Below are 15,030 nucleotides of genomic sequence, written 5' to 3'. Positions count from 1 at the left end.
GGGACAGCCAGGAAAGGGCTTTTGATAGAGCACGCAATTTGTTATGCTCCAACAATCTGTTAACGCTATATGACCCATTTAAGAAACTTATTTTAACGTGCGATGCGTCGTCCTATGGGGTCGGGTGTGTGTTGCAGCATGTGAATGCCAAGGGTCAGTTACAGCCGGTAGCTTATGCCTCCAGAAGTCTGTCCCAGGCAGAAAGGGGCTACGGGATGGTAGAAAAGGAAGTGCTTGCATGTGTATATGCAGTAAAAAAAATGCACCAGTACCTGTTTGGCAGGAAATTTGAGCTGGAGACAGATCACCAACCCCTAACATCCCTTTTGGCTGACAACAAGGCCATAAATGCAAATGCATCGGCCCGCATACAGAGGTGGGCACTCACGTTAGCCGCCAATGACTATACAATTCGGCACAGACTGGGCACTGAAAACTGCGCCGATGCACTCAGCAGGCTCCCACTAGCCACCACTGAGGGGGCAACTGAGCATGCTGCTGAGATGGTCATGGCTGTTGAAGCTTTTGAAAGCGAAGGCTCAGATCAAAGTCTGGACAAATAGAGACCCGCTACTGTCTTTAGTCAAGAAATGTGTCCTGAATGGGGACTGGGCAGCCACGTACGGGGCGTGCCCTGAGGAATTCAAACCATTTCACAGGCGCAAGGATGAACTCTCGATTCAGGCCGATTGCCTACAGAGAGATGTTCATCAGAAACTCCACAATGAGCACCCGGGCATTGTCATGATGAAGGCAATTGCCAGGTCACACGTTTGGTGACCAGGGATAGATGCAGACTTGGAACTTTGTGTTCGCAGGTGCAACACGTGTGCCCAACTGGGCAATGCGCCCAGGGAAGCCCCCCTTAGCCCCTGGTCCTGGCCCGCCAAACCATGGTCACGCATCCATGTGGACTACGCAGGTCCTTTCATGGAAAAAATGTTTTTGGTTGCAGTAGACGCCTAATCCAAATGGATCGAGTGTGACATTCTCAATTCAAGCACATCCTCTGCCACGGTAGAAAGTCTACGGGCAATGTTCGCCGCCCATGGTCTACCGGACGTTTTGGTCAGCGACAATGGCCCGTGCTTTACAAGCATTAAATTCCAGGACTTCATGGCAGGAAATGGTATCAACCATGTCAGAACGGCACCGTTCAAACTGGTCTCAAACGGCCAGGCGGAACGAGCAGTGCAGATAATCAAACAGGGGATGCTCAGAATCCAAGGGGGTTCCCTTCAAAGCCGCTTATCATGCCTCCTGTTGGCCAATAGATCCCGACCACACTCGCTCACAGGGGTCCCACCCGCAGAGCTGCTAATGAAAAGGACGCTCAAAACCAGGTTATCCCTCATACACCCCACGATGAAAGAAATTGTTGAGAGCAGGCGCCGGTCACAATGTGACTACCATGACGGGAATGCAAGGGCGCGATGTATTGATGTCAATGACCCTGTCTTTGTCCTCAACTACGTTGCAGGGCCTAAATGGCTTGCAGGCACTGTGATTGCCAAAGAGGGGAATAGGATTCTGGTAGTTAAACTTACCAATGGACAAATCTGCGGCAAACATGTGGATCAAACAAAAAAGAGGTTCAGCAACCCCATAGAAGAAGCAGAGGAAGAACACGATGTAGAGTTCACTCCTCCACAGGTGACCGAACACCGGAACCAAGCGGAGGAGTGCCCAGTCATTGTGGGCAGTCCGGACAGGCCTGAGGCACCGCAAACAGCAGACACTCAGACCAGCGCCCAACAACCAGAGCCCCAACTCAGGCGCTCTACACGGGATCGTAAACCACCAGAGAGACTTAACCTGTGATCCCAATCAGACTTTGCGGGGGGAGGTGATGTCATGTATTCAACTGTCATTGTAACCCATGTATAAACTGACCTAAGTTGTACACCGTGATAACATTGACCACTAGGTGGTGAACTTGTGGGAGACACTTCTAACCTGGATTTTCAGGTATAAAAGGGGAAGTTCCACCCACCTTCATCACTTCAGTGCTGGCTAATAAAGGTTACTGGTTACAGAGTGACCTTCTCTCAAGTATGGGCCTCGTGTGCATTTATACTGTATAGTAAGGACATATCACATTTCTTAAACCGTCGCTATAATTCGTCTAATTTTCTTAATAGCTGTAGATTGTGGGATCCCAGCTCATGTGCCAAATGTGTGTCCACCATCAATCAGACGGACAACATACGGAAGTGAAATCCAATATCGTTGTAAGACTGGTTATGTAAGTGAAGGAGGAAGTGGCACATTGGTCTGTTCGGCCAGAGGACACTGGGAAGGAGCTAATTTCACTTGTACAGGTAATAAAGGATCTGTGTGCACAAGGCACATCAAAGAGGACCAGGTGTTGGCAGGAATATTGCACTCCTAATGCATCACAGTGCAACAGTAATGATTTGTAGCAGATCTGATGTTTTGCATTTAGCTGACCATCGAAAGGTTAAACTCCTTTCAGAACATTTCCTGACAGGATGAATTCCTGCATTATAAGAATAGTTGTTATTGGTGGTCCTCTGACAGCACACATACATATGGTATATTTGTGTTACAGATCTTTAAGAGCAGATCTCTGCACTCCTCCAATTCTGGCCTCTTGCCCAGCCCCAATTTTCATCGCCCCACCATTGATGGCAGTGCTTTCAGCTGCCATGGGCCTAAGCTCTGGAATTCCATCCTTAAAGCTCTCCACCTCCCTACTTTGCTCTCCTCCTTTAAGACACTCATTAAAACCTACTTCTTTGACCAAGCTTTTTGTCGCCTGTCCTAATATCTCCTTATGGGGCTCGGTGTCAAATTTAATTTGATAATCGCTCCTGTGAAGCACCATGGGATGTTTTACTATGTTAACGGCGCTATATAAATGCAAGTTATTGTTGAGAACAACCCAGTTGTTCTGACAGCTCGTGGGCCGATCACAACAACTATTTTAGTTCAGCCTGGAGTTTGTTGCCTGGTGAACAATGATGTACTTTTAATGAGATCTGTGTCACAATCAGCAATTTAGTTGACTTGACTATACATGATCAGGTTTCCTGTTGATGCATATTTTGAATTATTACCCAAATGTGTCAGGGAAAAAGCACATTTATACTCATTTGGGGGTGTGGTTATAAGTATAAAGTGTTGAGTGTGGCTCAGTTGGTAGCACACTTGCCTCTAAGTCAGAAGATTTGGGTTCAAGTCCTCAATCCAGAGAATTGGGCACACAAACCTAGGCTGAAACACCCAGTGCAATACTGAGGGAGTGCTGCACTGTTAGAGGTGTTGACTTTCAGATGAGATGTTAAACTGATGCCCCGTCTGCTCACTCAGGTGGGCGTAAAAGATCCCATGGCACTATTTTGATGAAGAACAGGGGAGTTATCTCCAGAGTCCTGGCCAATATTTATTCTTAAATCAGCATCACTAAAAAGAGCTTACTTAATCATTAGCACATTGCTTTTTGTGGGAGCTTGCTGTGTGCAAATTGGCTGCTGCGTTTCCTATGTTCTAACAGTGACTACACTTCAAAAGTACTTCACTGGCTGTACAGAGCTTTGGGACGCCATTAGTTTGGAAAAGTTCGGCAAAATTAAGGCACATGGTCTTGGGGGTAATATATTGACATGGATAGAGAACTGGTTGGCAGACAGGAAGCAAAGAGTGGGAATAAACGGGTCCTTTTCAGAATGGCAGGCAGTGACTAGTGGGGTGCCGCAGGATTCAGTGCTGGGACCCCAGCTATTTACAATATACATTAATGATTTAGACAAAGGAATTGAATGTAATATCTCCAAGTTTGCAGATGACACTAAGCTGGGTGGCAATGCGAGCTGCGAGGAGGATGCTAAGAGGCTGCAGGGGGACTTGGACAGGTTAGGTGAATGGGCAAATGCATGGCAGATGCAAATTAATGTGTATAAATGTGAGGTTATCCACTTTGGTGGCAAAAACAGGAAGGCAGATTATTATCTGAATGGTGACAGATTAGTAAAAGGGGAGTTGCAATGAGATCTGGGTGTCATGGTACATCTGTCATTGAAGATAGGCATGCAGATACAGCAGGCAGTAAAGAAAACAAATGGCATGCTGGTCTTCATAGCAAGGGGATTTGAGTATAGTGGCAGGGAGGTCCTACTGCACTTGTACAAGGTTTTGGTGAGACCACACCTTGAGTATTATGTGCAGTTTTGGTTTCCTAATCTGAGGAAGGACGTGCTTGCAATTGAGGGAGTGCAGAGAAGGGTCACCAGACTGATTCCCGGGATGGCAGGACTGACATACGAGGAAAGACTGGATCGGCTAGGCTTATACTCACTGGAATTTGAAGAATGAGAGGGGATCTCATAGAAACATATAAAATTCTGACGGGACTGGACAGGTTAGATGCAGGAAGAATGTTCCCGATGTTGGGGATGTCCAGAACCAGGGGTCACAGTCTAAAGGTAAGTGGTAAGCCATATAGGACCGAGATGAGGAGAAACTTCTTCACTCAGAGAATTGTGAACCTGTGGAATTCTCTGCCACATAAAGTTGTTGAGTCCAGTTCGTTGGACATATTCAAAAGGGAGTTAGATGTGGCCCTTACGGCTAAAGGGATCAGGGGGTATGGAGAGAAGGCAGGGGTGGGATACTGAGGTTGCATGATCAGCCATGATCATATTGAATGGTGGTAGAGGCTTGAAGGGCTGAATGGCCTGCTCCTGCACCTATTTTCTATGTTTCGATGTTTCTATGCTATATAAGTCTTTCTTTATATAACACTTCAAAATGTTTCGATGTTTCAGTACGGTCTATTGTACTGCAGAAGAGAGTAACCATGATAAATACTGTATCTGCATTATATAATTAGAATATGTGGCAAGCCAATATTAGCATTTAACCCATAGCATGCCTATATAACCTACTCACAAATCTGTTACTTGAGTGACTCCTATCAGGTACAAGCTTGTATTATTCAACTTCTCCCTATCATGCATCCATTATATCAACAAGGCCGTGAGATATTAGAATGTTATGGTAATGGCTGGATATAGAATCATACAGCACAGAAGGAGGCCGTTTGGACCATTGTGCCTGTGTCGGCTCTGTGATAGAACTATCCAGTGAGTGCCACTCCCCCGCTCTTTTCCCATAACCCATAAATATTTTTCCCATCAAGTATTTATTCAATTCTCTTTTGACAGTTACTGTTGAATCTGCATCCACCATCCTTTCAGGCAGTACATTCATAGAAACATAGAAACATAGAAATTTACATGCAGAAGGAGGCCATTTCGACCCACCATGTCCAAGCCGGCCGACAAAGTGCGGCACGGCCCTTGGCCGGCAGCCCTAAAGGTTACATATAAACCTATGAACAATGACGGAAAAGCAAGGAGCAGCTAGCCCAACCAGTCCGCCTCAAACACCTGCAATAACCCTTATACTGAAAACATCTGCACTCCACACCAACCGGAGCCATGTGATCTTCTGGGAGAGGCAAAAACCAGATAAAAACCCAGGCCAATATAGGGAGAAAAAATCTGGGAAAATTCCTCTCCGACCCATCCAGGCGATCGACACTCGTCCAGGAGATCACACCCTGGTGGTATTCTATTCCCCGCAGTACTTATATCTGTGGTGTCCAACAAAAGGTCATCCAGTCTAATCCCAATTACCAGCTCTAGGCCCGTAACCCTGCAGGTTAGTGCACTTTAAGTGCCCATCGAACAATCTCTTAAAAGTGGTGGGGGTTCCAGATCATCATAACTCACTGTAAAAAAACCCTGCTTCCTCAAGTCGCCTCTGGTTCTTTTGCCAATTATGTTAAATCTGTGTCCTCTGGTTACCGAACCTTCTTCCACTGGAATTCTATCTGAGAAAGCTGCTGGTTTTTAGACCTGTTCATGTTACAGCTCAATATGATTTAGGTCCTTGGGGAGTGATGACAAAGGTTATTATGTATTGCAGTCAGGGGGACAGAGGTGGATTCAGTTATTTTCAGGAGAATCATGGCTGGCAGGCGAAGTACATGCCTACAGACATTGCCAATCATTGAGGTGAAAGTTAAAATAAAGGGGGACTTCATCTCAGCATTAATAGAATTCAGTTTGCTGCACAAAAAAATATTTTTCTCTTTTTCATTCTCATAAAAACTTTGCTTTGCCTCCATCTTTTATCGTAGTGAAACATCCCAAGGCGCTTCACAGAAGCGTTATCCAAAAGAAATTTGACACCGAGCCACATAAGGAGATATTAGGACAGGTGACCACCAACTTGGTCATAGAAGTAGGTCTTAAGGAGTGTCTTAAAGGAGGAGAGAGAGGTTGAGAGGCAGAGAAGTTTAGCGAGGGAATTCCAGAGCTTAAGGCTATGGCAGCTGAAGGCACGGCCGCCAATGGTGGAGTGATTAAAATCGGTTATGGGCAAGGGGCCACACTTGGAGGAGTGCAGAGATCTAAGAAGGTTGTAAGGCTGGAGGAGATTACAGAGATAGAGAAGGGGCGAGGCCATGGAGAGATTTGGAAACCAGGATGAGAAATTTAAGATAAATGCAGTCAGTGCATACCGTAACGGAACATGATACATTTCTGAAACCATTGCTATAATTCGTCTAATTTTCTTCTCGATAGCTGTAGATTGTGGGACCCCAGCTCATGTGCCAAATGTGTGTCCACCATCAGTCATACAGACAACATACGGAAGTGAAATCCAATATCGTTGTAAAACTGGTTATGTAAGTGAAGGAGGAAGTGGCACACTGGTCTGTTCTGCCAGAGGACAATGGGAAGGAGCTAATTTCACTTGTACAGGTAATAAAAGATCTGAGTGCACAAGGAACACAAAAGAGGAACAGGTATTGGCAGGAATATTGTACTCCTAATGCATCACAGTTCAGCAGTAATGATTTGCAGCAGATCCGATGTTTTGCATTTAGCTGACCGTTGAAAGGGAAAACACCTTTCAGAACATTTCAGGATGGGATGAAGTCCTGCCTTATAATAATTAATTGTTATTGGTGGCCCTCTGACAGCACACATACATGGTTTATGTGTGTTGCAGACCTCCGTTAAGGCTCTCCTCCAATTCTGGCCTCTTGCCTATCCCCGATTTTCATCGCCCCACCATTGACGGCCGTGCCGTCAGCTGCCTGGGCCCTAAACTCTGGATTTGCCTCCTGAAACCTCTCTGCCTCTCTACCTCTCTTCTCCTTTAAGACACTCCTTAAAACCTATCTCGTTGACCAAGCGTTTGGTCACCTGTCCGAAGATCTCCGTATGTGGCTCAGCGTGAAATTTTGTTTGATAATTGCTCCTGTGAAGCGCCTTGGAATGCTTTACTACATTAAAGGTGCTATATAAATGCAATTTGTTGTTGAGAACAACCCAAGTGTTCCTACAGCTCGTGGGCCGGTCACAGCAACTATTTTAGTTCAGTTTGGAGTTTGTCGCCTGGAGAACAATGATGTACTTTTAATGAGATCTGTGTCACAATCAGCAATTTAGTTGACTTGACTATACATGATCTGGTTTCCTGTTGATGCATATTTTGAATTATTACCCAAATGTGTCAGGGAAAATGAACATTTATACTCATTTAGGGGTGTGGTTATAAGTCTAAAGTGTTGAGTGTGGCTCAGTTGGTAGCACACTTGTCTCTGAGTTAAAAGGTTGTGGGTTCAAGTCCCCACTCCAGAGACTTGAGCACACAAACCTAGTCTGACACTCCCAATGCAATACTGAGGGAGTGCAGCGCTGTCGGCGGTATTGTCTTTTAGATGAGATGTTAAACCGAGGCCATGTCTCTTTCAGGTGGGCGTAAAAGATCACATGGCACGATTTCGAAGAAGAACAGGGGAGTTATCCCTGGTGTCCTGACCAATATTTATTCCTAAATCAATATCACTAAAATACAGATTATCTGGTCATTATCACATTGTTGTTTGTGGGATCTTGTTGTTTGTAAATTAGCAACACATTTCCGATATTGTAACAGTGACTACACTTCAAAAGTACTTCATTGGCTGTGCAGTGCTTTGGGTCGGGAAAGGTGCTATATAAATCCAAATCTTCCTTTCATTATATAACACTTCACAATGTTTCGATGGCTGCGATCTCGCCTACCGCGGTGGGATTAGTGCAGCCGACGTAGGTGGCGGACTGCGATCCCGCTCCTGGCTCCATGCCGGCTTGCCCTATCACTTTCCCCTGATTAAGCTTGTTAAGCCTGCTCTGCGAGGTCCCGACCATTGAAAAGAAAGTGGGTCTGATGATGTCATTTGATGATGCGTCATCAACCGGTTTCGTTAAAGGGACCATGGCCACATTCATTTTGATAGTTGTGCTGTCAGTGTTCTGCAGCATTGAGGTGCTGCGAACATTGCCAGGCACTGCACAGAGGTGCACAGCTGCAACCAGGTTCTCCCATGACACCCTTCATGAGCTTATGGATGGAGTCACAGCATGCAGGGAGATTCTCTTCCATTTCAATGGCGGAAGTGACCTCCCTAGGACACCAACGCAGCCTGGTTGCACATTGCACAGGAGGACACAAGTAGGCATGTCGACAGGAGGATCTGGCTGCAGTGGTGCCAACCCTTCAATGATCTTAGTAGATCACAAAACGTTATTGCAAAGCCACACTCAGCCTCATCCTGCAATGCCACTCATCACATCCCCATCACTCTGCCTTATCTACCCTACTCCTGCACATCCTTACTCCCACCAACTTACTTTGCACCTCCACCAACCCCTCTCTCTCCACATTATCACATCCCCATCTTACTAGCCACTCCTCACTCTTACTCTCATCCTGGTCCAGTCATACAAACTAACAACACACAAGGGTAGGCACTTGGGTCTTTTAGCCAATGTTCATGTGGAGTTTCTGTATTGTCAAACATTGAAATCTTTATTTTGAACACTTTGCCTTCTTGAACAGATGTGTGTGCACCTTTGGAAGTGGCTTAGTGAGTTGCAGTGAATGATGAGACATAAGCGTACCCCCACAATGGTGATGAGTGTGAAAGGAATGGTTTGGACATTGCAGGGATGCTTTATGGAGCTGGTGTGGGGTGGTGCCAATCTGGCACATCATGTGGCAGTCAGGGTGTACAGCATGAAGTGAAGTAAATATGGCCATGGTGTCCCGGGCAGCAATGTGGTCAGGATGCTGATGTCCTCTGTCCTGAGCAGCTTCAGGTGATTGCGGAGAATTGTGATATTCAGCTTCTCCATAATCAAAAGAAAGAATTGCATTTATATAGCTTCTTTCACGACCACCGGACGTCTCAAAGCGCTTTATAGCTAATGAAGTACTTTTGGAGTGTAGCCACTGTTGTAATGTGGGAATCATGCATCCATTATATCAACAAGGGCGTGAGATATTAGAATGTTATGGTAACGGTTGGATATAGAATCATACAGCACAGAAGGAGGCCATTTGAACCTTTGTGCCTGTGCTGGCACTTTGATGGAGCTATCCAGTTCGTGCCACTCCCCCGCTCTTTCCCCATACATAGCCTTATCATTTTTTTTCCTTCAAGTATTTATTCAATTCTCATTTTTACTGTTGAATCTGCTTCCATCACCCTTTCAGGCAGCATATTCCAGATCACAACAACGCACTGTAAAAAAAAAATGCTTCCTCAAGTCGCCTCTGGTTCTTTTGCCAATTATGTTAAATCTGTGTCCCCTGGTTACCGAACCTTCTTCCACTGGAATTCTATCTGAGAAAGCTGCTGGTTTTTAGACCTGTTCATGTTACAGCTCAATATGATTTAGGTCCTTGGGGAGTGATGACAAAGGTTATTATGTATTGCAGTCAGGGGGACAGAGGTGGATTCAGTTATTTTCAGGAGAATCATGGCTGGCAGGCGAAGTAAATGCCTACAGACATTGCCAATCATTGAGGTGAAAGTTAAAAAAAAGGGGGACTTCATCTCAGCATTAATAGAATTCAGTTTGCTGCACAAAAAAATATTTTTCTCTTTTTCATTCTCATAAAAACTTTGCTTTGCCTCCATCTCTTATCGTAGTGAAACATCCCAAGGTGCTTCACAGAAGCGTTATCCAAAAGAAATTTGACACCGAGCCACATAAGGAGATATTAGGACAGGTGACTACCAACTTAGTCATAGAAATAGGTCTTAAGGAGTGTCTTAAAGGAGGAGAGAGAGGTTGAGAGGCAGAGAGGTTTAGCGAGGGAATTCCAGAGCTTAAGGCTATGGCAGCTGAAGGCACGGCCGCCAATGGTGGAGTGATTAAAATCGGTTATGGTCAAGGGGCCACACTTGGAGGAGTGCAGAGATCTAAGAAGGTTGTAAGGCTGGAGGAGATTACAGAGATAGAGAAGGGGCGAGGCCATGGAGAGATTTGGAAACCAGGATGAGAAATTTAAGATAAATGCAGTCAGTGCATACCGTAATGGAACATGATACATTTCTGAAACCATTGCTATAACTCGTCTAATTTTCTTCTTGATAGCTGTAGATTGTGGGACCCCAGCTCATGTGCCAAATGTGTGTCCACCATCAATCATACAGACAACATACGGAAGTGAAATCCAATATCGTTGTAAAACTGGTTATGTAAGTGAAGGAGGAAATGGCACACTGGTCTGTTCTGCCAGAGGACAATGGGAAGGAGCTAATTTCACTTGTACAGGTAATAAAAGATCTGTGTGCACAAGGAGCACAAAAGAGGAACAGGTGTTGTCAGGAAAATTGTACTCCTAATGCATCACAGTTCAGCAGTAATGATTTGCAGCAGATCCAATGTTTTGCATTTAGCTGACCATTGAAAGGGAAAACACCTTTCAGAACATTTCATGATGGGATGAAGTCCTGCCTTATAATAATTAATTGTTATTGGTGGCCCTCTGACAGCACACATACATGGTGTATGTGTGTTGCAGACCTCCGTTAAGGCTCTCCTCCAATTCTGGCCTCTTGCCTATCCCCGATTTTCATCGCCCCACCATTGACGGCCGTGCCGTCAGGTGCCTGGGCCCTAAACTCTGGATTTGCCTCCTGAAACCTCTCTGCCTCTCTACCTCTCTTCTCCTTTAAGACACTCCTTAAAACCTATCTCGTTGACCAAGCGTTTGGTCACCTGTCCGAAGATCTCCGTATGTGGCTCAGTGTGAAATTTTGTTTGATAATTGCTCCTGTGAAGCGCCTTGGAATGCTTTACTACATTAAAGGTGCTATATAAATGCAATTTGTTGTTGAGAACAACCCAAGTGTTCCTACAGCTCGTGGGCCGGTCACAGCAACTATTTTAGTTCAGTTTGGAGTTTGTCGCCTGGAGAACAATGATGTACTTTTAATGAGATCTGTGTCACAATCAGCAATTTAGTTGACTTGACTATACATGATCTGGTTTCCTGTTGATGCATATTTTGAATTATTACCCAAATGTGTCAGGGAAAATGAACATTTATACTCATTTAGGGGTGTGGTTATAAGTCTAAAGTGTTGAGTGTGGCTCAGTTGGTAGCACACTTGTCTCTGAGTTAAAAGGTTGTGGGTTCAAGTCCCCACTCCAGAGACTTGAGCACACAAACCTAGTCTGACACTCCCAATGCAATACTGAGGGAGTGCAGCGCTGTCGGCGGTGTTGTCTTTCAGATGAGATGTTAAACCGAGGCCATGTCTCTTTCAGGTGGGCGTAAAAGATCACATGGCACGATTTCGAAGAAGAACAGGGGAGTTATCCCCGGTGTCCTGACCAATATTTATTCCTAAATCAATATCACTAAAATACAGATTATCTGGTCATTATCACATTGTTGTTTGTGGGATCTTGTTGTTTGTAAATTAGCAACACATTTCCGACATTGTAACAGTGACTACACTTCAAAAGTACTTCATTGGCTGTACAGTGCTTTGGGTCGGGAAAGGTGCTATATAAATCCAAATCTTCCTTTCATTATATAACACTTCACAATGTTTCGATGGCTGCGATCTCGTCTACCGAGGTGGGATTAGTGCAGCCGATGTAGGTGGCGGACTGCGATCCCGCTCCTGGCTCCATGCCGGCTTGCCCTATCACTTTCCCCTGATTAAGCTTGTTAAGCCTGCTCTGCGAGGTCCCGGCCATTGAAAAGAAAGTGGGTCTGATGATGTCATTTGATGATGCGTCATCAACCGGTTTCGTTAAAGGGACCATGGCCACATTCATTTTGATAGTTGTGCTGTCAGTGTTCTGCAGCATTGAGGTGCTGCGAACATTGCCAGGCACTGCACAGAGGTGCACAGCTGCAACCAGGTTCTCCCATGACACCCTTCATGAGCTTATGGATGGAGTCACAGCATGCAGGGAGATTCTCTTCCATTTCAATGGCGGAAGTGACCTCCCTAGGACACCAACGCAGCCTGATTGCACATTGCACAGGAGGACACAAGTAGGGATGTCGACAGGAGGATCTGGCTGCAGTGGTGCCAACCTTTCAATGATCTTAGTAGATCACAAAACGTTATTGCAAAGCCACACTCAGCCTCATCCTGCAATGCCACTCATCACATCCCCATCACTCTGCCTTATCTACCCTACTCCTGCACATCCTTACTCCCACCAACTTACTTTGCACCTCCACCAACCCCTCTCTCTCCACATTATCACATCCCCATCTCACTAGCCACTCCTCACTCTTACTCTCATCCTGGTCCAGTCATACAAACTAACAACACACAAGGGTAGGCACTTGGGTCTTTTAGCCAATGTTCAAGTGGAGTTTCTGTATTGTCAAACATTGAAATCTTTATTTTGAACACTTTGCCTTCTTGAACAGATGTGTGTGCACCTTTGGAAGTGGCTTAGTGAGTTGCAGTGAATGATGAGACATAAGCGTACCCCCACAATGGTGATGAGTGTGAAAGGAATGGTTTGGACATTGCAGGGATGCTTTATGGAGCTGGTGTGGGGTGGTGCCAATCTGGCACATCATGTGGCAGTCAGGGTGTACAGTGTGAAGTGAAGTAAATATGGCCATGGTGTCCCGGGCAGCAATGTGGTCAGGATGCTGATGTCCTCTGTCCTGAGCAGCTTCAGGTGATTGCGGAGAATTGTGATATTCAGCTTCTCCATAATCAAAAGAAAGATTTGCATTTATATTGCTCCTTTCACGACCACTGGACGTCTCAAGGCGCTTTATAGCTAATGAAGTACTTTTGGAGTGTAGCCACTGTTGTAATGTGGGAATCATGCATCCATTATATCAACAAGGGCGTGAGATATTAGAATGTTTTGGTAACGTCTGGATATAGAATCATACAGCACAGAAGGAGGCCATTTGGACCTTTGTGCCTGTGCTGGCACTTTGATAGAGCTATCTAGCTCGTGCCACCCCCCTGCTCTTTCCCCATAGCCTTGTAATTTTATTTCCTTCAAGTATTTATTCAATTCTCATTTGAATCTGCTTCCATTACCCTTTCAGGCAGTATGTCCCAGATCATAACAACTCACTCTAAAAAAAAAAAATGCTTCCTCAAGTCGCCTCTGGTTCTTTTGCCAATTACGTTAAATCTGTGTCCCCTGGTTACCGAACCTTCTTCCACTGGAATTCTATCTGAGAAAGCTGCTGGTTTTTAGACCTGTTCATGTTACAGCTCAATATGATTTAGGTCCTTGGGGAGTGATGACAAAGGTTATTATGTATTGCAGTCAGGGGGACAAAGGTGGATTCAGTTATTTTCAGGAGAATCATGGCTGGCAGGCGAAGTAAATGCCTACAGACATTGCCAATCATTGAGGTGAAAGTTAAAAAAAAGGGGGACTTCATCTCAGCATTAATAGAATTCAGTTTGCTGCACAAAAAAATATTTTTCTCTTTTTCATTCTCATAAAAACTTTGCTTTGCCTCCATCTCTTATCGTAGTGAAACATCCCAAGGTGCTTCACAGAAGCGTTATCCAAAAGAAATTTGACACCGAGCCACATAAGGAGATATTAGGACAGGTGACCACCAACTTGGTCATAGAAGTAGGTCTTAAGGAGTGTCTTAAAGGAGGAGAGAGAGGTTGAGAGGCAGAGAGGTTTAGCGAGGGAATTCCAGAGCTTAAGGCTATGGCAGCTGAAGGCACGGCTGCCAATGGTGGAGTGATTAAAATCGGTTATGGGCAAGGGGCCACACTTGGAGGAGTGCAGAGATCTAAGAAGGTTGTAAGGCTGGAGGAGATTACAGAGATAGAGAAGGCGCGAGGCCGTGGAGAGATTTGGAAACCAGGATGAGAAATTTAAGATAAATGCAGTCAGTGCATACCGTAACGGAACATGATACATTTCTGAAACCATTGCTATAATTCGTCTAATTTTCTTCTCGATAGCTGTAGATTGTGGGACCCCAGCTCATGTGCCAAATGTGTGTCCACCATCAGTCATACAGACAACATACGGAAGTGAAATCCAATATCGTTGTAAAACTGGTTATGTAAGTGAAGGAGGAAGTGGCACACTGGTCTGTTCTGCCAGAGGACAATGGGAAGGAGCTAATTTCACTTGTACAGGTAATAAAGGATCTGTGTGCACAAGGAACACAAAAGAGGAACAGGTGTTGTCAGGAATATTGTACTCCTAATGCATCACAGTTCAGCAGTAATGATTTGCAGCAGATCTGATGTTTTGCATTTAGCTGACCGTTGAAAGGGAGAACACCTTTCAGAACATTTCAGGATGGGATGAAGTCCTGCCTTATAATAATTAATTGTTATTGGTGGCCCTCTGACAGCACACATACATGGTTTATGTGTGTTGCAGACCTCAGTTAAGGCTCTCCTCCAATTCTGGCCTCTTGCCCATCCCCGATTTTCATCGGCCCACCATTGACGGCCGTGCCGTCAGCTGCCTGGGCCCTAAGCTCTGGATTTTCCTCCTGAAACCTCTCTGCCTCTCTACCTCTCTCCTCCTTTAAGACACTCCTTAAAACCTACTTCGTTGACCAAGCGTTTTTGTTACCTGTCCGAAGATCTCTGTATGTGGCTCAGTGTCAAATTTTGTTTGATAATTGCTCCTGTGAAGCGCCTTGGAATGCTTTACTACATTAAAGGTG

General features: G+C 45.1%; 1 protein-coding gene across 10 annotated transcripts in view; it reads left to right on the top strand.

Annotated features, from left to right (window-relative positions):
- susd1 (sushi domain containing 1) overlaps positions 1 to 15,030 on the top strand; it is a 242,111-nt gene that overhangs the window by 79,626 nt on the left and 147,455 nt on the right. For 8 of the 10 annotated variants that reach the window (XR_011594156.1, XR_011594157.1, XM_070888154.1 and 5 more), the window contains 4 exons: positions 2,142 to 2,321; positions 6,615 to 6,794; positions 10,467 to 10,646; positions 14,309 to 14,488. Coding sequence is in view for 8 of the 10 variants with exons in the window: in XM_070888154.1 (XP_070744255.1) it covers positions 2,142 to 2,321; positions 6,615 to 6,794; positions 10,467 to 10,646; positions 14,309 to 14,488 (720 nt within the window). In the remaining 2 variants the exon portion in view is untranslated. The remainder of the gene's footprint in view (positions 1 to 2,141; positions 2,322 to 6,614; positions 6,795 to 10,466; positions 10,647 to 14,308; positions 14,489 to 15,030) is intronic. The other 2 variants (XM_070888164.1, XM_070888210.1) reach the window with 2 other exon arrangements.

The sequence above is a fragment of the Pristiophorus japonicus genome, chromosome 1 (assembly GCF_044704955.1).
Source record: "Pristiophorus japonicus isolate sPriJap1 chromosome 1, sPriJap1.hap1, whole genome shotgun sequence".
NCBI lineage: Eukaryota > Metazoa > Chordata > Chondrichthyes > Pristiophoridae > Pristiophorus > Pristiophorus japonicus.
This window is presented reverse-complemented; position numbering and strand designations above follow the sequence as displayed.